The sequence below is a fragment of the Carcharodon carcharias genome, chromosome 16 (assembly GCF_017639515.1).
Source record: "Carcharodon carcharias isolate sCarCar2 chromosome 16, sCarCar2.pri, whole genome shotgun sequence".
Lineage (NCBI taxonomy): Eukaryota > Metazoa > Chordata > Chondrichthyes > Lamniformes > Lamnidae > Carcharodon > Carcharodon carcharias.
In genome coordinates, this window is record NC_054482.1 from 32049073 (window position 1) to 32077006 (window position 27934).

General features: G+C 42.7%; 1 protein-coding gene across 3 annotated transcripts in view; it reads right to left on the bottom strand.

The window, feature by feature from the left end:
* The window catches only part of cep350 (centrosomal protein 350), a 217244-nt gene that overhangs the window by 64230 nt on the left and 125080 nt on the right, over nt 1-27934 (bottom strand). For all 3 annotated transcript variants that reach the window (XM_041207879.1, XM_041207880.1, XM_041207878.1), the window contains exons 21-25: nt 14723-14842; nt 13547-13716; nt 11532-11728; nt 9315-9502; nt 2396-2483 (exon numbers count right to left, since the gene is read on the bottom strand). In XM_041207879.1, coding sequence (XP_041063813.1) covers nt 2396-2483; nt 9315-9502; nt 11532-11728; nt 13547-13716; nt 14723-14842 — 763 coding nt within the window. The remainder of the gene's footprint in view (nt 1-2395; nt 2484-9314; nt 9503-11531; nt 11729-13546; nt 13717-14722; nt 14843-27934) is intronic.

Genomic DNA, 27934 nt, shown 5'->3' on the forward strand with positions numbered 1-27934 from the left:
AGTACACTTGAAGCATTTTAGTTTGGGAGTTATGTTGGCAAGATTGGCAAAAAATAAATTAGGAATGATAACGGTTGATTGCAGCACAGGTAACAGACTTCAAGAAAGGTACACTGGGACATATTCACAGAACAACTCAATGCCAGAGTGTTATTGGCAGGGCTGCAGCCAGGGAGGGCGGGTGCGAAAAAGAGAGACACACACACATACAGAGAGAGACAGGGGGAAAGAGAGAGAGAGAGAGAGACAGAGAGACACACACACACACAAAGAGAGAGAGACACAAAGAGAAAGAAAAAGGGAGAGACAGTGTGAGGAAGTGAGCACAAAAGAGAGAGAAAGATTGCCACTACAATTTACTTCCAGGCATACTGAACTTGTTAAGGAAGGCTTGTGTGATTTAAAGAAATACAAGCAAGGACACTGGGCAAAGATGGCTGATAATGTAAAGTGACCACTTTCTGGAAAATTCCTATGTGGGTTATACTGGCAGACCTTTCCTGAGAGAACATGGAATATTGCGCCTGTAAAGGCATCTTGGCCTTTTTCAAGTAGAGACACTTGAAAGGGAGATAGAAAATATGCAAAAGACTGAACTTTAATCTCCTGTACTTCCAGAGATAAAAGACTGATTTATACTTCTCAGCAGTTAAACAAAAATCCACCACCTGTTGACGTGGGTGTGTAAATAGTTCTGATATGAATGCAAGACAACTATTTCCTCTTCTGGAATACACAGGGAAAAAATTGGTTAAAAAGCTAGCTGCAGAGCAGTGAAGTGCGTGCTGTGAGTGACATCACAAGAAGGCCAAGTAGTCACCCCTGCAGTTGCAGGCAAAGTCTCTCTCTGCTGCTAGAGGCATGGCTCAGCAGAAGCCACAATCAAAAAGGAAATAGGACAGCCTCTTCAGCTACCCTGCAGAACCAAATATCTCCAAACCAACTGCGAAACTGCCAAAGTCAGCTCTACCGGAATCATCCAACTTATCGGCTACAACATACCACCATCAATGCCACATGGACAAGCCAAAGGCTGATATGTATTTTTTAAACTTTTATTTGGACTCTTAACTTCTCATTTCTGGTTTGTGTGTATTTGTGTTGCATTTTTATTATTTTTGGGGGTTTCAGTAACTAATAAGTTTACTCTTTCTTTGACTCAAGAAAGCCTGGTTAAGTTGGCTCCTTCTAAAGAGTAAATAATTTTGGACTGAGAATAGGTATCCATGGGCGAAGAGATCCCTTTTAAATTAACCTTGCTGCGACCGACCGAAGGGGTTGAATAAAGAAGGGGAGTCAGTTCATTCCTCCTCACCTGGCAGCATAACAAAATTGGGGTCCCAATCAGGAAATTAACAAACTGAGGAACCTCGTCGTTACAGGTCGTAACAAGAAACAAAGAAAGAAAGAGCAAGAAAAAGGAAGAGAGGGAGAGAAACAAAGAGCAAGAAAGAAAGAGGGAGACAGACAGACATAGAGACTTAAATGTTGGTCAAACAGAGGTGCCCTGTGGAAAGGTGTGTTTCGAAGTGAACGTCCAAAAAAAATTAGAAACAAAAAGATAAATAGTTTGAGCAAGATTCAGTTAAGAGTAGTTTTGGGCTAAAATGGGGGGAAAATGTCATTTAGGAAATAAGCCCTGGTTTTGTTTTCATTCCAATTCAGCAAGCCAGCAGCTGTGAGCTACAAAAGTTTAAACTGGTTAACCAGGTCTGCTTGATGGGCAAAGGAGCCAATTAGTGTGAATACAGGAAGCTGGCTCTCCAAAGCTGCATCCCTGCCCATAACATACTGAATTAAAGGCAAATAAAGGGCACAGGGCAACCAGCATCAGCTGGCATCTGTTATTTTACATGTGTAACAGCACATCCATTACAACAAATGGCACACAGGTAATTCTCTCGCATGGGAGGAAAGGAGGAACAACAATTTCAAAGTATATTAAGTTGCATAAAATGTATTCTGGGCTCATTTACAAGCATTCTTTCTCATAACTTTGTAAATAACCACTCCCTGTATTATCACTAATGCACACATGTGTTCTTAAAGGCAATCATAGCAAAATGTCTCCAAGTGGGTAAACTGTGTTCAGCTACACCATGTAATGTAGAAAATGGTGTTCAGGTATACCATGCAATATAGAAAATGGCGTTCAGGTACACTGTGCAATATAGAAAACTGTGTTCAAGTACACCATGAATTGTAGAGGTGCTGAAATACTATATCCCCAGGATAGGATACACACCAATATTTATTGTTGGAATATCAAGGGAAAACTGGAGATTTTGCACATCACAGCAAGAGGTCTACAACCAAATCAGAACCTTGGGGAAGTGTGCTCAATTAAGGTTAATGGGTAACCCCGTATCTCTTTTTGGTGTTCAATGGGTATTACCTGCTCCTGCTGCAGCCTGAGAAGCAACCCACGCTGTCGCTTACGGATGGGTGGCATCTTGTCATCTTCTCCTTTGTCTCTCAGGCGTCTGGTTAAGAGAGAATATGGCAGAGTCACATGGTGCAATGATGCTCTAAGTTCCACTCAGACTGTGTAAATCAGCTCACGAATAATGTATATTTTTGCAGTTTTCACCACTGCTGAATTTGAAACTAAACCAGAAGCAGGATGATCAGGGTTTAAGGTTCTGTGAAGTAGCATAATCTTTTTGAAATGTTCCAACTTCAATGCCCTTCTACACTTGCCATACTGAACTCAGAGAAAGATTATTTCCTCGAGAGGCTGCTTATTCTTGAATAACTGAAATTTGAAAGAGGAAGCAATCTCAGAGCACTCTTTTTGTCAAGGTGATCCCCCTTTCTTTAATAGCAAATAGAGGGGATATTTGGAAAAAGATATGCTTTCTATCTAAATGAACAACTGGTATATCCCAGCCTATGACTGCAGAACTGGAATTCCAGTTTTCAAATCACAAATTGCAGGGAGGTGATGGTAAGTAGTATTGTCACTGTACTAGTATTCCAGAGACCCAGGGTAATGCTCTCTGGACCCAGGTTCAAATCCCACCACAGCAGACAGTAAAATCTGGAAATTAGAAGTCTGATGGTGACCATGAAAACCATTGCCAATTGACACAAAAACCCAGCTAGTTCGCTAATGTTCACTAAGGTCTACTTTTACTCATTCTTACACTTTGTTAACTGTAAGTTTTACTGTATGCATACTGGCTCAGGGTTGAAGGAGCTCTCTCTCCAAGTACCAAGTGTCTCTCAGGCTGTGTTTTATTTAATGAATGCAGATGGGGCAGAGGGTATTTAAGAACAGGTTACCAATGGGCGCTAAATGTATAAGTACAAATGCATAGGTAGGCTGCAGCTATTGTAAAGCGAGCAAGTTTTCAGTCTAGTTTAAATACAAGAGTGATTAATATCGCAAGTGCAATATTATATCTGTGAAAGTTGAACAGGGATCAGCCTTGGCCTGAACCATTCTCACCACAAGGAATAGGATAGGAATCCCTTGGAGTCAATATTCAGGTAGTGTGCACAGTACTTGCATTGTGCTAGGAGGTTAGATTGCTATCTCCCGAAACACGGAGGCTTTCACATATGTGGCAAAAAAGGAAATCAGTCAAGGAGGATAGTGATCTCTGGAAACAGGTTCTATTTCCATCCTGGATTTGCTGACACCTCAGCTCCCTCCAATCAACCACATCTTTTGGGTGCATACCCAAGAAGTGCAGCAGTTTAAACTGGTGCATCAACACTGGAGGGAGCAAAGCACAGCTCATATACATGTTTGGGTCCAAAAGAAGCATCAGCAACCATTATTCAATCTTTGAAAATCCTGGAATGTTAGCCCAATATTCAGAAGGATTTCAGTTAATACAAGTTTCATCAAATTATGCTGCATGCATTAAATAATGGACTGGTCAGGTGATCCAGGGGTCAGGATAAATAATCCACAGAAAGTGATTTCAAATCACACCATGAGAATTTGAGTTTTGTTTAAAGAAAATCTGAAAATAAAAAGTTGGTATCAGTAAAAGCGACCATGAAGATGCCAAGCTGTTGTAAAAACCCAACTGGTTCACTAATGCTCTTTGGATCTGTGATCCATACCCACCCTAGCCTGTATTTGATTACAATCTCATGCCAGCATGGTTTACTTTTAACATTCACATCACACAACTGCGAGGCAATGACAATCTCCAACAAGACAGAATTTAACCTTCTCCCCATGACATTCAATGGCATTACCATTGCTGAATCCCCAACTATCAACATCCCGGGGGTTGCCATTGGCCAGAAACTGAACAGGACTAGCCATTTAAATATTGTGGCTACAAGTGTAGATCAGAGGCTGGGAATTCTGCAGTGAGTAACTCACTGCCTGACACTCCAAAGCCTGTCCACCATCTACAAGGCACAAGTCAGGAGTGTGATGGAATACTCCCCACTTGCCAGGATGAGTGCAACTCCGACAACACTCAAGAAGCTTGACAACGTCCAGGGCAAAGCAGCCTGCTTGATTAGCACCCCATTCACAAACGTTCACTCCCTCCACCACCAATGCACAGTGGCAGCAGAGTGTATCATCTACAAGATGCACTGAAGGAACTCACCAAGAGTCCTTCAACAGCACCTTCCAAACCGCAACCTCTACCACCTAGAAGGACAAGGGCAGCAGGCACATGGGAACACCACCACCTGCAAGTTCCCCTCCAAGCCACACATCATCCTGACTTGGAAATATATCACCATTCCTTCACTGTTATGGGATCAAATTCCTGGGACTCCTTTCCTAACAGCACTGTGGGTGTATCTACACAAGATGGACTGCAGCGGTTCAAGAAAGCAGCTCACCACCACCTTCTCAAGGGCAATTAGAGATGGGCAACAAATGCTTGCCTTGCCAGAGAAGCCTACATCCAGTGAAAGAATAAAAAAATCCTCTGATGTGGGTTAGCAAATTGTTGCATCAATCTGCTACAAAGTCCTTGAAACCTAAGTCTAGCAGCACTTGTGGAATTGCCTTCACCACACAGACTTCAGTGCTTCAAGAAGGCCCACCACCACCATTTCAAGAGCAAGGGATGGGCAATAAATATCAGCCTGGCTAGAGATGTCCAAATCCCAAGAATGAATTTGGAAAAAAATGATTGTAGATCATTGATCAATATTGCCTTCATTCTAAGATTAATCCATGACAGTGATAAGGGGAAATATGGTGCGATTATCTGCAATCTATATAGCAGGCTGTTGTAGGGTGGCTGAGTTGTGCTATTAATGAAAGAGTTGATCTGCAGACACTTCTTGGGTGGAAACATCAAGTTTATTTACAATATACTCAGCTGCAACTCCCGTGTGCTTTCAACTCCAACTCTATCTCTACACTGACTGCTGAGCTAGCCCGCACTACTCTCCTATTGGTTACTACAGATCACGTGATCTTCCTTAACAAGTATTATTCTTAAAGATACATTACACACTAAATAAAACCATAATTATTACATTCCTCCCCCTTTAACTCGGCTATACATGTTATATTTACAAGCACATATTTTTCAAGACAACATAATATTTACACTGGGTAAGGAATTTACAAGTCCAGTCTTTCAGGTGGTTTCCTGGCACATGTGGAACGTCGCAGCTCCCCAAATTCAGATTCTTTGTCAGGAACCTCCTTTTCCAGAGTTGCTTCTGTGGGCACTTGCAGTTCTGTATCCTCAACTCTTAGAGGAGCATCAGACATGTCGGTCCAGGGTTAAGTATCCTCAACAGGAAACGCTGACCCGATCATGATCTCTCCTGGAACCATATCTTAATGATTTGTCTCTCCCTTCCTTAAATGGTCCACATGTTTATGGATGAACGAGCCTTCCACCTCCACATCCTAAGATAGAGGTCCAGTCACCGCGCTTATTTCACCCGGTGACCACTTTGATCCTCCCTAAAGTTTTTCACGTATACCGGCTCTACCACAGAAAATTTCTTCTCACAACTATACTAGTCATGTCTAGTTTTCTGGCTTCCCTGACTCCTTTCCACCTTCCCCTCTAAACTTGGCATTATTAAGCTCAATCTCATCCTGAGACAGCGTTTCAACAATAATCCCGCAGGTGTGACACCTATTGTTGTGTGAGGGGTAGTCCTGTAATAAAAAAGAAAGCGTGCTAGCTTGGTTGCCAAGGGATCGCCAGTTAGTTTCTTCACGCCTGCCATGAACATCTGAACGGCTCTTTTGGCCAGTCTGAGGAAGGGTGGTACGGTGCAGTTTTCACATGAGTAATACCGTTGAGGCTGATAAGCCATTGAAATTCAGCACTCATAAATGCTGTGCCACTATTGGAATTGACTACTTCTGGTAGTCCACGAATGGCAAAACTGACAGTTTCTCAAATGTAGCAGCTGATGTTGGCAACTTCACCTCATATACGTCCAACCATTTTGAATGGGCATCAACTATGAGCAGAAACCTTGTTCCCAGGAAAGGTCCAACATTGTCAATGTGCAATCCCACCCAGGGTCTACCTGGCTACTCCCATGGGTGTAACGGAATTGTCAATGGCAAATTTTGCAGTTGCTGACATTGCACACAGTGCTTTACTAAACTCACCATTTCGCCATACATCCCAGGCCACCATAGATAGCTGCATGCAATGGTCTTCTTTGGGAAATTCCTGGATGAGCACTGTGTTTTTCAATTAAAAGTGGCTCCCTTCCCTTTGGAGGGACTATCACTCGTGCTCCCCACAATAAGCTGCCACCCTGGCTGGTTATTTCATAACTTCTGATGAAGTACAGTCTCATTTCATCAGATACGGGCTCCTGTGACCAACCAAGTAGCGCTTGTTCTCTTACCAGAGATAGTACTGGGTCCCAATTTTGCCAGTCTCTGATCTGTCAAGCACATACCGGTGAGGAATGTCAGAAAGTTAACAGTAAAACAAGTTCCTGTGCAACTAGGACATGTTCAGCATTTTCTTGTAAAGGCAAACGGCCAAGGGCATTGGCATTTACAATATGATTGCCAGGCCTATGTGTGAAAGTGTATTCGTAAGCTGCCAGAATTACAGCCCTATTAGTACTCCTGTATCTTCTTTCTACCTGCCTTCTCCTTTCTAGTGCAGACTTTAATCTCAGCTTTCTTTTTGACTTCACTGTTGGCTAGACTTCTCTCAGATGCAAGTTTATCTTGTCTGAGCTCAGTGGCTGAGTCTCCCAAAATTTCATTATCTGTCTGCTTCTTGGAAAATTCTACAACCTTTGCTTCCAAAGCCCCTTTGGCTTCATTCAGCTGATTCTTCAGCTCCTCCATCTCTTTTTTGTATTTGTTTGCTGCCTCCTGAAAAGTTGTACATTGTTGTGTCTGCTCTGCCAACTCATTCTTCAGTTTGTTCAGAGAGGTGCTGAATTCTTTTGCTTCTCTTCATACCTTTCCAGAGGTACAAACTTTAACTTGACGGAATCTTGCAGTGTGTGAAGGTTTTTCAACAGGTTTTTTTTCCCTTCAAAGGTTGTTCACCTCATCTCGAACTCAGTCATCAAGCAGGATCTCTGAGTTCCTTCTGCTGCTCTTCCAGGTTTGGCTTAAGGCAGCCTTCATTTCTTCAGGTTGTTGAGGCCTTATACACTCCTTTTCCAAAACAGGAAAACTTGCAGCTTCCTTTTGGAATCCCAGTGGCCAATCAAGGTTGGTTTCCCTTAGCCAATTTCACCCTAGAAGGCTTGGTCCTCTGCCTCTCTATATTAACACTGATAGCTTTGCCGAATGGCTTCAATAATGGACAGTTACTCTGCTTATGCCTTTTACTTGAATGTCTTCACCTGTATATGTTTTTAGCTTGGCGGCTGCTTCTTCTAAACTTAACTGATGTTCACTATTATTCAAATATCTGAAGGTATGTTCCCCAATTACTGTAGTGGAAGCTCCCCGTACGCTTCCATTCTAACAGGTTTGTCATTTACTTTCACTGTGACAAATATTGGTTCTGTCTTTCCAACTTTCAGATTAAACGAGGAAATGTCTGAATTTGTTGCTTCTACGTTGTAGATTTCATTGGGCTTCTTCTGTTTACCAGCCTGCTTGAATCTTTCCTTGCACTGCCTCATCATATGTCCATTTCTATGAGAATAGCAGCATTCAGGTTTTTAAACTGCCAATCACAAAAAGACTTATTGTTTCCACCTCTATCAAAATTATTCTCTGATTTCGCTGCTAAGTTATTTTTCTTTATTCTTCGGCTGTTCACTGCTTCTCGGCAGAGTCTCACTTTTTCGTGCGTCTTTCAGCTGAGGTTTCCTGGCCGATGTGGAGGATGGCACCATTTTGCGCATCATGTATTGTTTTTGAATCTTTTACTGCACTTTTCATGGCCAGTGCTATCTTGAGTGCCATCTTGAAATCCAGATTCATTTTGGACAATAATCTTTCCTAAATAGTGTCCTCTTTCACATCACGCACTAAACGATCTCTGAGTATGTCATTCAGGGTCATAACAAACTCACAATGTTTCGTTTGCTGCTTCAAATTTGCCAGGTAGCATGCAGTTATCTCACCTGGGGCTCTATTTCAAATTAAACTTGCACTTCTGCATCATGACTGAGGGCTTTGGTTGAAAGTGACCCTTCACAAGGTCCACCAACTCATCAAAATTCTTTGAATCTGGGGCACTGGGTGCCATCAAACTTCGAATCAAGCTGTAGGTTTTGCTCCTACAAGTACTCAAGAGGATTGCGCACCACTTCTCTTACCCTGTAATCTTCTTATCTTGAAAAAAGAATGTGAGGTGTTCTATGTATTGAGGCCAATCATCTGTGGCTGGCTCAAAAGGGTCAATTCTCCCAAATTGTGGCATTTTGAGAGGGGACAACTTCTTCAATTCTAATGGAGCTAGCTACTTAGAATCACTGGGCAAGATACAGTGCCGCTTTCTTTTTAACTTGATTTATTCTGTTCAATCCTGTTTTATCCTCATTGCCAGTTATAGGGTGGCCGAATTAAGCTATTAATTTCTTGGGTGGAAACATTAAGTTTATTTACAACATACTCAGCAGCAACTACATGTGTATTTTTAACTCCAACTCTACCCCTACACTGACTGCTGAGGTAGCCCGTGCTACTCTCTTATTGGTTACTACAAATCATGTGATCTTCCTTAACAAGTATTATTCTGAAAGGTAAAGATACATTACACATTAAATAAAACCATAATTACTACACAGACCCATCATAACTAGAAATGGAAATGGCTTCCCTTCCCCTGGGAAGTATTACTGTTATTAATACACATTCCCTAGACTGTAATTTTGAAAGGTTATCAGGTTTGACATCGCTGCTTAAGCCAGCTACTCACTTCTTCTGGTGCTCCAGCCAGGCCAGCTCTGCTTTGGTCTTTTCCTTCAAGGCTCGTTCTCGCAGCTTGAGGAGCGACACCTGGTGCTGGGCACGCATCTCCTCTTCTTTCATGTACTGTCGCACCATCTCCATGGTGAATTTGGAGAAACTGTCCTGTCCCCCGGAGAAAGGCATGCTCAAATCATGCTGAACAGAGAAAGACAAAGGCAAATGTTACACCGAGTGAAGTGAGCTGCTTCCCACTGACCTGAGTAAAACTTGTCCTTAGCCCAGAAAAGCTCAGGACCCAAGGTTAGACAATAGTAACAACTAAAGTAGCTACCATTGCCCTCAGACATGCCTGACACATGCTACATCATGTGTGAACTTGCCAAATTGTCCCACTATTCATCAGGATTAGCGAGTGCTGTCAGGCTCTATATAATTTCATCTTCTGTGAAATAGACCAAGGTACCAACCTTACTTTGGTCAGGGCTTCAGCCACTGATTTACTGCCAGATTCTGAGCAAGAGCCAAAAACAAAACTGACAACTGGGTAGAAGCTGCTTTTGGAGAGAGTGGGGATGAGTGGTTTCATTGACACAAGAGCAGCAAGAAGTTATTTAGCCCCTTGATCCTGTTCTGCCATTCAATGAGATCGTGGCTCATCTGCAACCTAACTCCATTGTCCTATTGCTCCTTTGCCCCATGTCCCTTAAGAACTTTGGTTAACAAAAATCTATCAACCTCAAATGTAAAATTTGCAACTGATCTAAGATCAATCACTGCTTGTGGAAGACAGTTCCAAACTTTGACCACCCTTTGTATGCAAAAGTGTTTCATAATATCATGAGTTCTGAGTCATGTTTTAGACTATGCCCACTAGTCCTAGACTCCCCAGCCAGCAGAAATAGTTGCTCTCTCTCCAACCTGTTTCCCTTAATAGCTAGAAAAATGTATTCAAATCATTCCTTAACCTTCTAACTTCCAGAGAATATAACCCTCACTTGCGCAATCTCTCCTCTTAATTTAACCCTTGGAGTCCAGGTATCACTCTGGTAAATCTATGTGGCATTTCTGTTAAGGCTAGTATATCCTTTCTATGGTGTAGTGCCTAGAACTGCACAAAGAACTTCAAGTGTGTACTAAGCAAGGCTTCATATAGTCAAAGTATGACCCCTTGTATTCTAATGCCCTAGATATGAAGCTCACATCCCATTCACCTTTTTGATTACTTTCTGAAACTGTTCATGATATTTTAATGATCTATATTCAAAAATTCCCCATCGCCAAGTCCTTAGTTTTTCAGCATCTAGGAAATACCCTGTTTCATCCTATTTTGATCCAGCCTCACACTTGCCTACATTGATATCCATTTGCCACAGTTTTTGCATTCACTTAATCTATCAATACCTCCTGTTAATTCAACACTGCTGAGATCACTGTCCATCTGTGCGCTTTCAGCAACTTTTGGATATGTGGATTACTATGCCATCATCCGAGTGGTTATTAAACACAGTGAATAGCTAAGGTTCCAACAAAGATCCATGTGGGACACCACAAGTCACATCCTGCCAATTACCCATCTTCCTTAATTCACACCCCACACCCTACAGTGTCTGATGCACCTATTCCAACTACTGGGCTTTCCACACAGTCTTGCTACCATGCCTTATTGGTGAAAAAAATTAGAAACAAGACCAGGAGGCCATTTAGCCTCTTGAGTGTGCTCTGCCATCCATTGCTGATCTGTTTCTTAGCTCCATTCACTCGCTTTGGTTCCGGGTTCTTTAATATACTTACGGAACAAAAATCTATCAATCTCAGTTTTGACATTTTCAGTTGAACTCCCCCTCCCCATTCTCGACAGCCTATTTTTTGCAAAGGGTGAGGGACCATATTTCCACCGCCCTTTGTGTAAAGAAGTGCTTCCTGATATTTCCTCTGAACAACCATGCTCTAATTTTAAAGTTAAAACTCCCTTGGTCTGGATGACGCCACCTGAGGAAATGATTTCTATCTACCCTATTAAATTAGTTAACTATTTTAAACACCTCAATCAGATCACCCCTTAATCTTTTATGTACAATGGAATTCAAGCATAGTCTATATAAACTGTCCTCATAATTTAATCCTTTCAGCCAGGTTGTTGCGGACAAATGTCACCCCAGCTCTAAGCACTGAGATTCCAGTGATTGCCACAAGGTCCCCCACCCAGCCACATGCGTGAACTCACTTTGACAGCTGTTGAGGCAGACTGATCCCGAGCCATGTCTTCGTCTGAATCATCCTGCCGGCTGCGTTTCCTCTCCATGTTAAAGCGGCGGTGGCTCTCTGATGGCAGCAGGGAACGGAAGGATTTCTCTTCAATCTCGTCTTCGGTCATCGACTCATCAAACTTAAGGGAGTACTCAGTGACAACGGAGGCGGAGTCTGCAGAGACAGTAGATGGTTTACAATGGGCAAAGAAAAATAACAGGCAGAGTACGAGGAAGGATTCCGTACAAGTTTTAGCAATGTTAAAAGCATGGGATAGAAACCTCGGACTAACTACTTGTTCAGGGAGCTGAGTTTGGTTAAAATTACTGCTTTAACAACAGAACTGTTACACTGAATCATTGATTGTTTAAGGGGACATGCTTGGAAAATTGGCCAACTTATAGAAGTATTATTCAGACTATCTGGAAGGTCATGAATTAGATGGTCTTGGAGACTATGGGAAGCCAACATAGACACCCAAGTACTGTTTCTGGGGTCACAAGAAAGTAAGAGGGGAAAGTTTTTGATAGGCTGTTTTGTGCCAGCAAGAACAGCATCAGAGGATTCATTCTAAATTGACGACAGTCCACAAGGCCAACCACGAAGGATGTCAATGAGGAAGGAACCTCCCAAGCAAGAGAACTGGCCGTTGAGTTTTCAGTTGCGCTTCTGACTTAAAGGTTGAATAAATCTATCTGTAAAACTTATTTTACTTCGTCAATAAAACCAAATAATCCAATATAAGATTAAAACCATGGTTGATGTTGCCTCTGATGATCTTAAAGAGTAAAGAGTTAAAAACAAAAAGCTTACAAATTGTAATTGCAAATACTGAGAAATATTTAGCATCAGGATAAAATATACTTGGGCACTGTCAACCCAGCTCCCTGTGGGGAGGCACCATATTTTGGCAAGTAAATGATTCTAAATGTAAATCTTCTTCACAAAGTCCCTCGGTAAGGAAGACTGCCCCGGGAAAGGTAAATGCTTTCACTTCCATTTCACTGATCCTTCATTATAGGATTGCTGAATTCGATCAATCAGTTGTCAGCACTAGCACTTCAATTCACAATAACCTGACACCAAACATTCAACAAGTGCTTGGCTACCTGTGGCTGCTTGGGCATTAGTGGTGAGTGACATGGGGTTTATCTCCATCAATCCCTGTCCCAAAAAAGAAAAATAAAATGAATTGAATATGTTAAATTAAACCCAAACTGAATTGCTGAGTGGTCTTGGAAGGAAGATCACAATCTCTCAAAGGAATACAAGTGTACAACTGCACCAATCTTAGCAACATTACACAATTACTGCAGTTCACTGAGTAAATCCAACACTTACTTTTGTGCATTTACGCAACTGCCTGCCCCTTTGTTGATGAAAGTGGCCGAGTAAATGGGCCACACAATACATCTAGTGGTGCTAGAGTTAATTATTTTTATTGGCTGTCGAGAAGCAGTGACACAAGCATTTATTGCTCGTTATAGTGGGTCCCAAGAGGATTGCGGTGGGCCTGCTCTTTGACCCGCTGCAGTCCATTTGGTGAAGTTGCTGCCACAATATATAGTAAGGGAATTCAACGATTCTGACCTTCCAGCAAATAGCACTTAGGGAATCCAGATCTCTTGCAGCCAATAGTGCTCATTTAGCTTGGAATCTGGGATACCGGCATCTGCGTAAACTACCTCTGCATTTTCAGCATCAAATCTGGCTTCCCTGCCTGAGCTGCAGATCACAGACCCAAAGAAAACAGAATAAGGGAGCTCTGGTTCAAAGGCAAATGGCTGGCTCATGGAATTTGAACTAACCAATGTCAGTGTAGGTGGTTAAAATTTGATCCATAATTTGCTATTTCCTTTGGGAGGAGAAATGTGGCAATAATAGATTTTCTTGATTCTGATCATCTAATTGTATATACGTGTTGCCCCATTAAATTCATGCAATGAGTGGAGGGAGAAAAGAGAAACTCTCATTTCTGGTTAAAGAACTCACCTTTCTCATCAGGTAATGAAGGCACACTGTCACTGTGGATCGAGTCGTCAGCTGCTGTGTGCACCTCCTCTTCAATAGAGCTATTTCCTTTTTCTTGACGGGAGGTTCTGCTCTCTGCTCTTTTCTCCAAGGAGGGTAAGGAGGGGCTGTCTTGTCTGCTGCTGCCACTGCTATAGGAGTGACACAAGGATCAACATAGTTGCGATAAAAAAAGGCATAGTTTATTGTCAATTTCAATTTTGGATAGATGCCCTTTACCAGAGAATTGGGAAAGGTATCATGTGCTGAGCTACAATAATAAATTGCACAGTGACATTATCGTAGAAAAAGCTACAAGGTGATTCACAAAAAATGTAATCAGACATAAAGTGACATCAGGTCAAAGGGTAAAATTTTAGGAGAAATGGCCAAAACCTGGGTCAAAGAGCTGGGATTTAAGGCAGGTGTTAAGGGGGCTGTGGAACCCAGCAGGGAAAGAATTTGAGGGTGTGGCCCTTAAACGGCTGAAGGCACAGCCGCCAAGATTGAGTGGGGCAGGAACGATATATGAGACACCAGAAGACTAGAGGATATCTTGCTGAGTGACCTGGGTGCAGTCAGGATGCAATAGCCATTGAGTATTTCAAAGCAGAGGCAAGAGAAATGGAATAAGATGAGGTGTTTGATGGACACAGTATTGGGAGGACCAGGGCAAGAAACTGCTGTCTGATTTGGTGATCTGAGCCATATCATTACCACAGCAGTGTGAGCACAGCTAACGGTCCACCTGGCAAGGAGGCAGACAACCTGAACTTGCCAGGTTTATGCAGGGTTGGTTACTCTCAGTTAGGGTAGAGGCTTAGGTTCCACAACTGATTTCAGTGGCCCCTGGATCAGGGTGATAGAAAGAAACACAATTAAGTCAACCAGTGTTCCTGCAGCTGAACATGACGTAGAGGCCTGGCCCTCTAGCAGTGTCCCTGACTGCAGGCAAGTACAGGATTAATTCAGCAGTAGCTTGAACACACAGAACATCCAATTGGACAAGCTATTAGAAGGCTGCTGGCACCAGAGGCACCATGCTCTATCAGGGGAGGTGATGATTGGGAGCTGCAGTATAGTGGACACTTAATAAGCAAAAGACAATAAGTCAATACATATGTGTAAAAGCAGTTAGCGTAAATATAAAAACCACACCTTCGATCATGATGTTTGCATCTCGATGACTCAGTCAGGCTGTCTAATGAAGCAGAGTAATGAATTTTCGAATCAGACAGCTTCTCCACAGGTCCAGCTGGGCTGCACTCATTCTTTCTGCTATGAACAAAGGTGAAAAAAAAGCTGGTCAGTTCGTTCCCAGTAAGTCTCTTAATTCAATCTCTTCCAGCCATGGCAAACAGTTTATTATTATTTCTAACAGTTTTTCAGTAGGGTCCCCTCCTGCACCAGTTCAAATGAGAATAGTGCTGGAAAAACTGCTTCACTCTCCACAGGTGTTGCCAGACCTGCAGAGTTAACATTGAGTCCAGCAGGACTCTTCTTTGGAAGCGGAGTCAGCAGTCATATTGGACTGGAAATATTAACTCTGTTTCTCTCTCCACAGTACTGTGGCACTGGGCTATGCAGACAAGAAACTGAACTGGACTAGCAATATAAATACTGTAGGTTAGGGGCGAGGAATCCTGCTGTGAGGAACTCACCACCTGACTCCCCAAAGCCTGTCCACCATCTACAAGGCACAAGTCAGGAGCGTAACGGAATACTCTCCACTTGCCTGGATGAGTGCAGCTCCAACAACACTCATGATGCTCAACACCATCCAGGACAAAGCAGCCCACTTGATTGGCACCCATTCCACAAACATTCACTCCCTCCACCACTGATGCACAGAAGCAGCAGTGTACACCATCTACAAGGTACACTGCAGGGACTCACCGAAGCTCCTTTGAAAGTACCTTTTAAAGCCATAACTGCCACCATCTAGAAGGATAAGGGCAGCAGATACATGGGAACACCACCGCCTGGAAGTTCCCCTCCAAGCCACTCACCATCCTAACTTGGAAATATATCGCCATTCCTTCATTGTTGCTGGGTCAAAATCCTGGAACTCCCTCCCTAACAGCACTGTGGGTGTACCTACACCACATGGACTGCAGAGGTTCAAGGCAGCTGCTCACCACCAATCTCTCAAGGGCATTTAGGGATGGGCAATAAAAGCAGGCTTAGTCAGCAACACCCACATCCCATGAATGAATACAAAAAGGTTTGATCCTTTGTACAGACTGTTGGCTGATTTTAGTTTTCGGTCTTGTTCTTTAGAACCACTTTACAACAGGTCTTACATAAGGGGACATACAGACAACATCCCAAACTTCAATTATATTCACAACAAAAAAATCGGGCAACATGATTTAACTGACATGGATTAATTGAGGCTCAGATGGGTACACTGGATAAACTAGAGTTAGATTAACTAACCTACAGGTACATTTGCCCAGTGAGCTCACTGATCTATAGAATGTTAGTCATACTTCCAAATTCAATTTCTCTCCAAAATGAGCTTGCTCAGAATACTGTGGAATTAGTTTGCTCTTGCACAGTTGGAAGATTACAGAGTGAATGGCTTAGACTGATGGCTAAATAAAAGCAATTTTATTTAGCTATTCAGCCCATCAAGCCTGCTTCACCATTCAATCATATCACGGCTGATCTGATTGTGACATTAACTCCACTTTCCCGCCTGCCCCCACCGTAACTCTTATCTCCCTTGTTGATCAATCTCCTCTACTCTGTGGAAGAGAATTCCAAAGACTAACGACCATCTGAGAGAAGAAATTCCTCCTCATATCTGTGTTAAATGTGGGACCCCTTATTTTCATACTGTGCCCCCTAGTTCTAGATTCTCCGAGGGGAAATATTCTCTCTGCATCCCACCCTGTCAAGCAGCTTATATGTTTTAATAAGGTCACACTTCATTCTTCTAAACTCCAATGACTATAGGCCCAGCCTGTTCAACCATTCTTCATAAACAACCCTTTCATCCCAGGAATTAGCTTAGTGAACCTTCTCTGAACTGTCGCCAAGGCAAGTATATCCCTCCAGTTGTTTTCAGGGAGCAGAAAAGAGGTCTTTCTCAGTGCCGTTTTGGCCTGCATGGAGGGCTAGTGAATAAGGGTTAATTTCTATTAAGGTCTAGTTTTTTCTTTAATTTTACAATGAACTAAAATTTACTCTAAGTTCAGAAAAGTTAAGTTTTATTCCAGCCTTAAAAACATGGATACACAAGCTCTCTCAGAGCAGCTGCAGGTCGTTAATTAGGTAGCCAGTTTAAGCTAGTTTTCAGAAGCTTGAATCAGTTGTTTTTCAGGGAGCATAAAAAGAGACCTTCCTCAGTGCTGCTTCATCTGCACTGAGTGTGCTGCGTTGGGTGAACAGTATAAAGTGGGAGTTTAGTGAGTGAGAGAGTTTGGTGCGGGAGGTGCTCCTTTCTTTTTCTATCTTATTCAGCCTCCAGCAGCTGGCTCTTACTTTGGTACAGGGCAAGATGATGATTGATGAGTAACTAATAAGTTATTCCACTTAATCTAATCGTAATAAATAGTTTTTAAAGTTACGGTAATGTAGGTCAGCTCATCCAAGTAGGACGTCCATCCTGCGGTATGTGTGAAATCATGCATGCACCAATTGTCCTAGACGAATACATCTGCAGGAAGTATCAGCGGCTGCAGAAGCTTGAGCTCCAGGTTTGAGAACTCGAGCAGCGGCTAAAGTCACTGTTATGTATCCGTGAGTCCCAAAACTGCGTGGATAAGTGGTCACAGCGCAGGTTAAGAGGGAGAATGGGTGGCTGCTAGGCAGTCTAAAAGAACCAGGCAGGTAGGTAGTGCAGGAGTCCCCTCAGCCTATCTTGCTTGCTAATCAGTTTTCCATTTTGGATACTGATGAGGATGCTGGTTCACAGGGGAGTGCAGCCAGACAGGTTTATGGTACCATGGGTGGCTCAGCTGCACATGAGGGAAGGAAGGAGAGTGGAAGAGCAATAATAAGGGATTCCATAGTCAGGGGATCAGACAGGCATTTCTGCGGCAGTAAACATAATTCCAGGATGGTGTGTGCCAGGGTGAAGAAAGTCACACAGGGGCTGCATGGCATCCTTCTGGAGCAGGTGAACAGCCAGGGGTCAGGGTCCACACTGGCACCAAAGACGCATAGGTGGGAAGAGGGATGAGGTTCTGAAAGCAGATTTTAGGGAATTAGCAAGGAAATTATAAAACAGGATCTCAACAGTAATCTCCAGATTACTCCACGTACCACATGCTAGAGCACTGGAAAAGGAGAAATGGGCGATTCAACACGTGGCTGGAGAATTGGTGCAGGAGGGAGGGCATCAGATTTCTGAGACATTGGGACTGGTTCTGGGGCAGGTGGGACCTGTACAAGATGGACGGATTACACCTTAACAGGACTGTAGCTAATATCCTCCCAAGGAGAGTTGCTGGTGCTGTTGGGGAGAGTTTGTTAACTAGTTAGTTAGGGGGATGGGAGCCTGAAGGGATACTCAAATTGGAAAGAAGTAAAGCTGATAACAGGAAGTAAAAAAGTGGCAAGTGAAATTAGAAGGCAGGTGAAACAAAGGCGAGCATCAACTAAGCTTAGAATGTGGAATAATATCAAAAAGACAAGGTTAAGGGCACTCTACCTGGATGCAAGCAGCATTTGCAATAAGGTAGATGATTTAAAGGCACAAATAGAGGTGAATGGGTATGATAGCTAACAACTTGCATGCCAAATAGCATAAGCAGTAAGTGGTAGGCAGAGCTAAGCAATCCCACAATCAACAGATCAGATCTAAGCTCTGCAGTCCGGCCACATTCAGTGCTGAATGGCGGTGGACAATTAAACAACTTACTGGAGGAGGAGGCTCCACAGATATCCTCATCCTTAACGTTGGGGGAGCCCAGCACATCAGTGCAAAAGATAAGGCTGAAGCATTTGCTACAATCTTCAGCCAGGACTGCCGAGTGGATGATCCAACTCTGCCTCCTCCGGAGGTCCTCAGCATCACAGATGCCAGTCTTCAGCCAATTCGATTCACTCCACGTGATATCAAGAAACAGCTGAAGGCAAAGGATGTGGCAAAAGCTATGGGCCCTGACAATATTCCGGCAACAGTACTGAAGATTTGTGCTCCAGATCTTGCTGCACCCCTAGCCAAGCTGTTCCAGGACAGCTACAGTGCTGGCACCTACTCCAATTGCCCATGTATGTCCTGTCCACAAAAAGCAGGACGAATCCAACTTGGCCAATTACCACCCCGTCAGTATACTCTCCATCATTAGTAAAGTAATGGAAGAGGTCATCAACAGTGCTATCAGGCAGCACATGCTTAGCAATAACCTGCTCACTGACACCCAGTTTGGGTTCTGCCAGGGCCACTCAGCTCCTGACCTCATCACAGCCTTGGTTCAAACATGGACAAAAGAGCTGAACTCCCGAGGTGAGGTGAGAGTGACTGCCCTCGACATCAAGGCTGCATTTGACTGAATGTGGCATCAAGGAACCCTAGCAAAACTGGAGTCAGTGGGAATCAGGGGGAAAACTCTGCACTGGTTGGAGTTAAACTTAGCACAAAGGGAGATGGTTGTAGTTGTTGGAGGTCAGTCATCTCAGTCCCAGGACATCACTGCAAGAGTTCCTCAGGGTAGTGTCCTAGGCCCTACCATCTTCAGCTGCTTCATCTATGACCTCCCTTCCATCATAAGGTCAGAAGTGGGATGTTCGCTGATGATTTCACAATGTTCAGCACTATTCGCGACTCCTCAGAGTGAATCAGTCGATGTCCAAATGCAGCAAGACCTGGATAATATCCCAGGTTGGTCTGACAAGTGGCAAGTAACATTTGTGTCACACAAGTGTCAGGCAATGACCATCTCCAATGAGAGAGAATCCAATCACCTTGATGTACAATGGCATTGCCATCACTGAATCCCCCACTATCAACATCCTGGGGGTTACCATTGACCAGAAACTGAACTGGACTAAAACAAAAACAGAATTACCTGGAAAAACTCAGCAGGTCTGGCAGCATCAGTGGAGAAGAAAAGAGTTGACGTTTCGAGTCCTCATGACCCTTCAACAGAACTCAGTTCTGTCGAAGGGTCATGAGGACTCGAAACGTCAACTCTTTTCTTCTCCGCCGATGCTACCAGACCTACTGAGTTTTTCCAGGTAATTCTGTTTTTGTTTTGGATTTCCAGCATCCGCAGTTTTTTGTTTTTATCACTGAACTGGACTAGCCATATAAATACTGTGGCTTCAAGAGCAGGCCAGAGGCTAGGCATAGTGCAACGAGTAACTCATCTCCCGACTCCCCAAAGCCTGTCCACCATCTCCCCACTTGCGTGTATGAGTGCAGCTCCCACAACACTCAAGAAGTTGACACCATCCAGGACAAAGCAGCCCGCTTGCTTGGCATCACGTCCACAAACATTCACTCCCTCCACCACTAACGCACAATAGCAGCAATGTGTACCATCTACAAGGTGCACTGCAGGAATTTACCAAGGCTCCTTCAACAGCAACTTCCAAACCCACGACCACTACCATACAGAAGGACAAGGGCAGGAGATAGATGGGAACACCACCACCTGGAAGTTCCTCTCCAAACCACTCATCACCGTTCCTTCACTGTTGCCGGATCAAAATCCTGGAACTCCCTTCCTAGCAGCACTGTGGGTGTACCTATACCATGTGGACTGCAGCAGTTCAAGGAGGCAGCTCACCACCACCTTCTCAAGGGCAACTAGGGATAGGAAATAAATGCTGGCCCAGCCAGCGAAGCCCACTTCCCATGAATGAATAAAAAAAAATCTAATTGCCATTACGGAAACGTGGCTATATGGTGACCAAGACTGGGAACTGAATATTCAAGGATAATCGACATTTAGGAAGAACAGGGAAAAAGGAAAATGAGGTGGTGTTGGGCTGATACTAAGGGATGGGATCAGCACATTAGCAAGGGAGGACCACAGATCAGAAAAGTGAAACGTGGAATCTGTTTGGGTGGGAGCTAAGAAACAGAAAGGGGCAGGAAACAGTAGAGGTAGGAGTTGTTTATAGGCCACCAAACAGTAGTGGTAGTGTGGGGCATGCTATTAATCAATAGATTAGAGGAGCATGTAGCATGGGTAATCCAGTGATCAAGGGTGACTTCAATATGCATACAGTAATGCTGTGGGGTATGAGTTTCTGGAATATGTTCAGGATGGTCTCCTAGAGCAGTATGTTGAGGAACAGGCTCGAGAGCAGGCTATTTTTGATCTAGTATCATGTAATGAAAAAGGGCTTATTTATAATCTCGTTGTAAAAGAACCTTAAGGATGAGTGAACATAATATGATAGAATTTTACATTATGTTTGAAAGTGAGGGAGCTCAAGCTCAAGTCAAGATGTTAAATTTGAACAAAGTAAATTAAAAAGGTGTGAGGGGAAAATTGGCTGAGGTGGATTGGGAAAATACATTAAAAGGTATGACAGTACCTAGGCAATGGATAGTCTTTAAAGAATTATCAGAGTTTACAGCAAATGTACATTCTTTCAAGGAACAAAAATCCAAAAAAAGTTAGTCAACCATGGCTAACAAAGGAAGTTATGGATTGTATAAGATTAAAAGAAAAGGCCTATATAGTTGCCAAAAATAGTAGTAAACCTGAGGATTGGCAGCATTTTAGAATACAGCAACGAGGTCCAAGAAACTGATAAAGGGAGAATAAAATATAAATGTAAACTACAGTCCTCAGTTTACATTCATATTCTGTAAAAGCTTCTATAGGTGGGGAGAATTTATAATGGGGAATACAGAAATGGCAGAGAAGCTAAGTGATTACTTTATTTCTATCTTCGCTGAGGAAAATACAAGAAATCGCCTAGAGTTAGAGATCCAAGGGGCTAGGGTGAATGAGAAATTGAAGGAAATTAGTATTAGTAAGAAGGTTGTATTGGAAAACTTAATGGCACTGAAGGATGATAAATCCCCAGACCAGATATTCTACATCCCAGAGTGTTGAAAAGAGGTAGCTATGGAGATACTGAATGCATTGGTGATCATCTTTCAAAATTTAATAGATTCTGGAATAGTTCCTGTAGATTGGAAGGTCACCCCACGATTTAAGAAAGGAGGGAGAGAGAATACAGGGAGCTACAATTCTGTTAGCCTGACATCAGTAGGAGGGAAAGTGCTAGAATCTATTCTAAAGGATGTGATAAATGGACACTTGGACAACAATGATCTCATTGGGCAAAGTCAACATGGATTTATGAATGAGAAATGTTTGATGAACCTGTTGGATTTTTTTGAGGCTGTTACTAACAGAATTGATAAAAGGGATTCAGTGGACCCCACAGGAGGTTGGTTAGCAAAATCAAAGCACATGGAATAGGAGGTAATATACTGGCATGGATTAAGGATCGGTTAACAGGCAGAAAACAGATTAGGAATAAATGGGTCATTCTCACGTTGGCAGGCTGGGAATCGTGGGTACTGCAAGGATCAGTACTTGGGCCCCAGCTGTTGACAATATATATCAATGATTTGGATAGTTCCAAGTTTGCAGATGACACAAAGCTAGGTGGGAATGTGCACTGTGAGGGAGATGCAAAGCAGCTTCAAGGGGATTTGGACACTCAGTGAATGGGCAGAAACATGGCAGATGGAATAGAATATGGAAAAATGAGAGGTTATCCACTTTGGTTGAAGGAACAGATGAAAAGGATACTTCTTAAATGGTGAAAGATTAAAAAGCGTAGATGTACAAAAGGGACCTGGGTGTCCTCATCAATTAGTCACTGAAAGCAAAGATGCAGGTGCAGCAAACAATTAGGAAGGCTAATGGTATATTAGCCTTAATCGTAAGAGAATTTGAGCACTAGAGTAATGAAGTCTTGCTTCAGTTGTATAGAACCTTGGTTTGACTGCACCAGTACTGTGTGCAGCTTTGGTCCTTAGGAAGGATATTCTTGTAATAGAGAGAGTGCAGCAGTTCACTAGACTTGTTCCTGGGAAGGCAGGTCTGTTCTATGAAGAGAGATGGCAGAAACTGGACCTGTATTCTCTAGAACAAAAACAGAATTACCTGGAAAAACTCAGCAGGTCTGGCAGCATCGGCGGAGAAGAAAAGAGTTGACGTTTCAAGTCCTCATGACCCTTCGACAGAACTTGAGTTCAAGTCCAAGAAAGAGTTGAAATATAAGCTGGTTTAAGGTGTGTGGGGGGGGGGCCGGAGAGAGAGAGAGAGAGAGGTGGAGAGGGGAGTGTGGTTGTAGGGACAAACAAGCAGTGATAGAAGCAAAAATAAAAACAAAAAAACTGCGGATGCTGGAAATCCAAAACAAAAACAATTACCTGGGAAAAACTCAGCAGGTCTGGCAGCATCGGCGGAGAAGAAAAGAGTTGACGTTTCGAGTCCTCATGACCCTTCGACAGAACTTGAGTTCGAGTCCAAGAAAGAGTTGAAATATAAGCTGGTTTAAGGTGTGTGTGTGGGGGGGGGGGGGCCGAGAGAGAGAGTGGGGGAGGGGGTCGGTTTGGTTGTAGGGACAAACAAGCAGTGATAGAAGCAGATCATCAAAAGATGTCAACAACAATAGAACAAAAGAACACATAGGTGTTAAAGTTGGTGATATTATCTAAACGAATGTGCTAATTAAGAATGGATGGTAGGGCACTCAAGGTATAGCTCTAGTGGGGGTGGGGAGAGCATAAAAGATTTTAAAATATTTAAAAATAATGGAAATAGGTGGGAAAAGAAAAATCTATATAATTTATTGGAAAAAAAAGGAAGGGGGAAACAGAAAGGGGGTGGGGATGGGGGAGGGAGCTCACGACCTAAAGTTGTTGAATTCAATATTCAGTCCGGAAGTCTGTAAAGTGCCTAGTCGGAAGATGAGGTGTTGTTCCTCCAGTTTGCGTTGGGCTTCACTGGAACAATGCAGCAAGCCAAGGACAGACATGTGGGCAAGAGAGCAGGGTGGAGTGTTAAAATGGCAAGCGACAGGGAGGTTTGGGTCATTCTTGCGGACAGACCGCAGGTGTTCTGCAAAGCGGTCGCCCAGTTTACGTTTGGTCTCTCCAATGTAGAGGAGACCACATTGGGAGCAACGAATGCAGTAGACTAAGTTGTGGTCTCCTCTACATTGGAGAGACCAAACGTAAACTGGGCGACCGCTTTGCAGAACACCTGCGGTCTGTCCGCAAGAATGACCCAAACCTCCCTGTCGCTTGCCATTTTAACACTCCACCCTGCTCTCTTGCCCACATGTCTGTCCTTGGCTTGCTGCATTGTTCCAGTGAAGCCCAACGCAAACTGGAGGAACAACACCTCATCTTCCGACTAGGCACCTTACAGACTTCCGGACTGAATATTGAATTCAACAACTTTAGGTCGTGAACCCCCTCCCCCATCCCCACCCCCTTTCTGTTTCCCCCTTCCTTTTTTTTCCAATAAATTATATAGATTTTTCTTTTCCCACCTATTGCCATTGTTTTTAAATATTTTAAAATCTTTTATGCTCTCCCCACTCCCACTAGAGCTATACCTTGAGTGCCCTACCATCCATTCTTAATTAGCACATTCGTTTAGATAATATCACCAACTTTAACACCTATGAGTTCTTTTGTTCTATTGCTGTTGACATCTTTTGATGATCTGCTTCTATCACTGCTTGTTTGTCCCTACAACCAAACCTCCCCCCCCACACACACACCTTAAACCAACTTATATTTCAACTCTTTCTTGGACTCGAACTCAAGTTCTGTCGAAGGGTCATGAGGACTTGAAACGTCAACTCTTTTCTTCTCCGCCGATGCTGCCAGACCTGCTGAGTTTTTCCAGGTAATTCTGTTTTTGTTTTGGATTTCCAGCATCCGCAGTTTTTTTGTTTTTATCTCTGTATTCTCTAGAGTTTCAAAGAATAAGAGGTGATCTCATTGAAAGCTACAAAATACTTAAAGGGTTAGACAGCTCAGACGCGGGTAAGATGTTTCCCGTGGTTAGAGTTTCTAGAACCAGGGGACACAATTTCAAAATAAGGGGATCGCCACTTAGGACCGAGATGAGGAGGAAATTTTTTTTACTTGGCAGATCGTGAATCTTTGGAATTCTCTACCCCAGATGACTGTGGAAGCTCAGTCATTGAGTATGTTTAAAGCAGAGATAGACAGATTTCTAAATACCAATACATAAAGGGATATTGGGATAGTGAGAGGTAAAGGCATTGAAGTGGATGATCAGCCATGAATGTACTGAATGTCAGATCAAGCTCGATGGGCTGAATGGCCTACTCCTACTCCTATGTTCCTTAAGTAAGACTACCAAAACTGTACACAGTAGTCCAGATGCGGTCTCAGCACTGCACTGTACAGTTGTAGCAAGACTTTTCTACTTTTATACTCCATCCCTGTTGCAATAAAGGCCAACATTCCATTTGCCTTCCTAATCACTTGCTATACCCGCATGTTGACATTTTATGATTCATGTACGAGGACACCCAGATCCCTCTGTCGTGCAGCATTCTGCAGTCTTTCTCCATTTAAGTAATATTCTACTTTTCTATTCTTCCTGCCAAACATTTTTTCACTATACACTGCATCTGCAACTTTTGACCACTTAACTATATACCTTGACATACTCTCCGTATCCTCTTCACAACTTGCTTTCCTATCCTTGTATCACCTGCAAATTTCACTACAATACAGTCTGTCCCTTCATCCAAGTGATATAGATCGCAAATAGCTGAGGCACCAGCACAGATCCCTGTGACACTCCACTAGTTACAGTTTGCCTTCTTGAAAATGACCCATGTATCCCGACTCTATGTTTCCCATTCATTAGCAAATCCTCTATCTATGCTAATATATCACTCCCCCAACATCACGAGTTCCTATCTTGTACAGTAATGTTTTATCTGGCACCTTATCAAATATCCTTTGGAAATCCAAATGCATTACATCTACTGGTTCCCCTTCATCCCACCCTGCTTGTTGCATCTTCAAAGAACCCTAATAAATTTGTCAAACATGATTTCCCTTCCACCAAACCATGTTTACTCTGCTTGATTGTATTATGGTCCTGCAACTACCCCCTTAATAATGGATTCAACGAATATATGAATTAGGAGGAGCCTAATTTGGCCACTCAAGCCTGCTCCTTGATAAGATCATGGCTGATTTGATTGTGGCCTCAACTCCACTTTCCTATCTACCCCCTATATCCTTTGACTCCCTTGTCAATCAAAAATATATGAATTCTAGCATTTTCCCAATGGCAGATGTTAGACTAACTGGCCTTTAGTTTCCTATTTTCTGTCTCCCTCCTTTCTTGAATAGTGGTATTATATTTGCAGTTTTCCAATTGGCTGGGATCTTTCCAGAATCGAGGGAATTTTAGAAGATTACAACCAATGCATCCACTATCTCTGCAGCCACTTCCTTTAAGGCCCGAGGATGCATGATACAGTCCCAATACCTGCTTGGCAATAAGATAAGGACCAAGACTGGCTTCTTCAAACAGTGTTTTATTTTTGGTCCATAAAACTCAACAGGAACCACGTCTCAGCTGTTTTCCCTTTTTATATATACCAAATGGGTACTTAGCTTATTAAACTAATAATTACCAAAAAAACTCCTTGTTAGTTAACTGTTTCCTTCCCCAACAGATTCCCCATTTAAAATGAAAGTAACCCTTAAGTATATATCAAAAAAGTAATAAAGATGGGTCTTTTCCATAACACAAACATCAATATATATTTTCCATTCAATAAATCCTGCTTATTCCCCCTTCTTGGGAAAAATATGTATAGAAATGTCCACACACACAAAAAAAAAATCTTTTTTGTCTTCTCAAAGGAAAAGACGTCCCTCTATGAGGGTTTCCAATAACATTTTGGAGCTTGCTCCTCTTTTCATGAGGCAGTCGGACAATTGATAGCTGTTATCAATCCATTTGACCTTAGTAATCTCCTTATTCTCTAGCATCTGTTTTCAGCTTGCAATGTCAATTCGCGATCTCTTTTCGTTAACACACTTCATAGAGTGAACATTTTCCCAAAGTGAATTATCTATATAATAATTGATTGGTACTGTTCCTGAATACTCTTTTCCACTTAAAATTTCTACCAGCATCTTTGATATAAAGAATGCCAAATCCATCGCCTCAACAAGAGCGAATCTCCACTGCCAATGTACTTTTTACCTCTCTTTGTATCTTTTTCGTTTCCCATGCCAAAGGGCCACATTTACCTTGCCCCCCCTCCATGAGAAATATTATAAATCCTCCCGCATTCGAAAACCCATCACATAGATTTGCATGACACGTCACTAAACACAATCAGTTTCATTTTTCTAACATTACCCAAAGATGGGAATTTCAAAACACAATGAGCCATTTTTAATTTTGACAATATTTTGTTTGCTTGAATAATTTCTTCAACTTTGGAATCATTCATTTTAGTGCTCAATTCTAAAACGTCAAAACTGACAGTCTTTTTTACGTGCCTAGCCAATTGAGTTGCCCAATTAGACTTGAGTTCCTCTTTTCCCGTTTTCTAAGCCACTGTTATCTTTCTGGGAGGCCCTACCACGACTAACTTCAATGGGATTGACATTCTTCAAGTAGGATTGCTGATGTAATGTGACATGTGATTCACTCTGCTTCATGTCCGAACCAATGTCAACACATCAGAAGCCTGACTTCCAATCTTGAACTTCGATCTGAGCTCTTAAATGACAATTGTTTCAAATTTGCCACTACCACCCCACAAAAATTCATCTACATGCATCATAAAAATGCCTGTAAGTTTCCCTCCATGGTGCCATTGCCAGGTCTGCTTTCAACTGAGGACAGCCCGACTTTAACAAAACTGACATCACAGAAATACCAAACTCTGGAAGCACCATTTAAATCGTATATGCATTTAATTAACTTCCAGAGTGTCCCTTCTGCATTTGGTGCCTCTTTCAGTGGACAGAGAAGAATTTCCTTTGAAGTTGGTGTCCCTACAAACAGGCAGCCTTAATATCAATTAACTTGCATTCCCAAGCATTTGTAGCTAACATAGCCAAGATGATCTTCAGTATAATTTCTCCTGCTGTTGGTGAATCTACTCTAACATCCTGGTCACCCAATTTTTCCTCAAATCCTCACGCCACTAGCCTGGCTTTAGCTTTATAAGCCCCATCAGTAAGCACCTTTTCTGTGCTTACCCATCTGCGAGATAGAGCTGGTTGTCCCCTATCTGGCACTTCTGTGTATACCCCAAATTCTTTCCAACTATGTAGTTCTTGCTGTTTGGCATCTTTTATCGTCCAATTTGTTTGAGGCTACTAAGACTTCTCGAACACATGGGCTTTTGCTC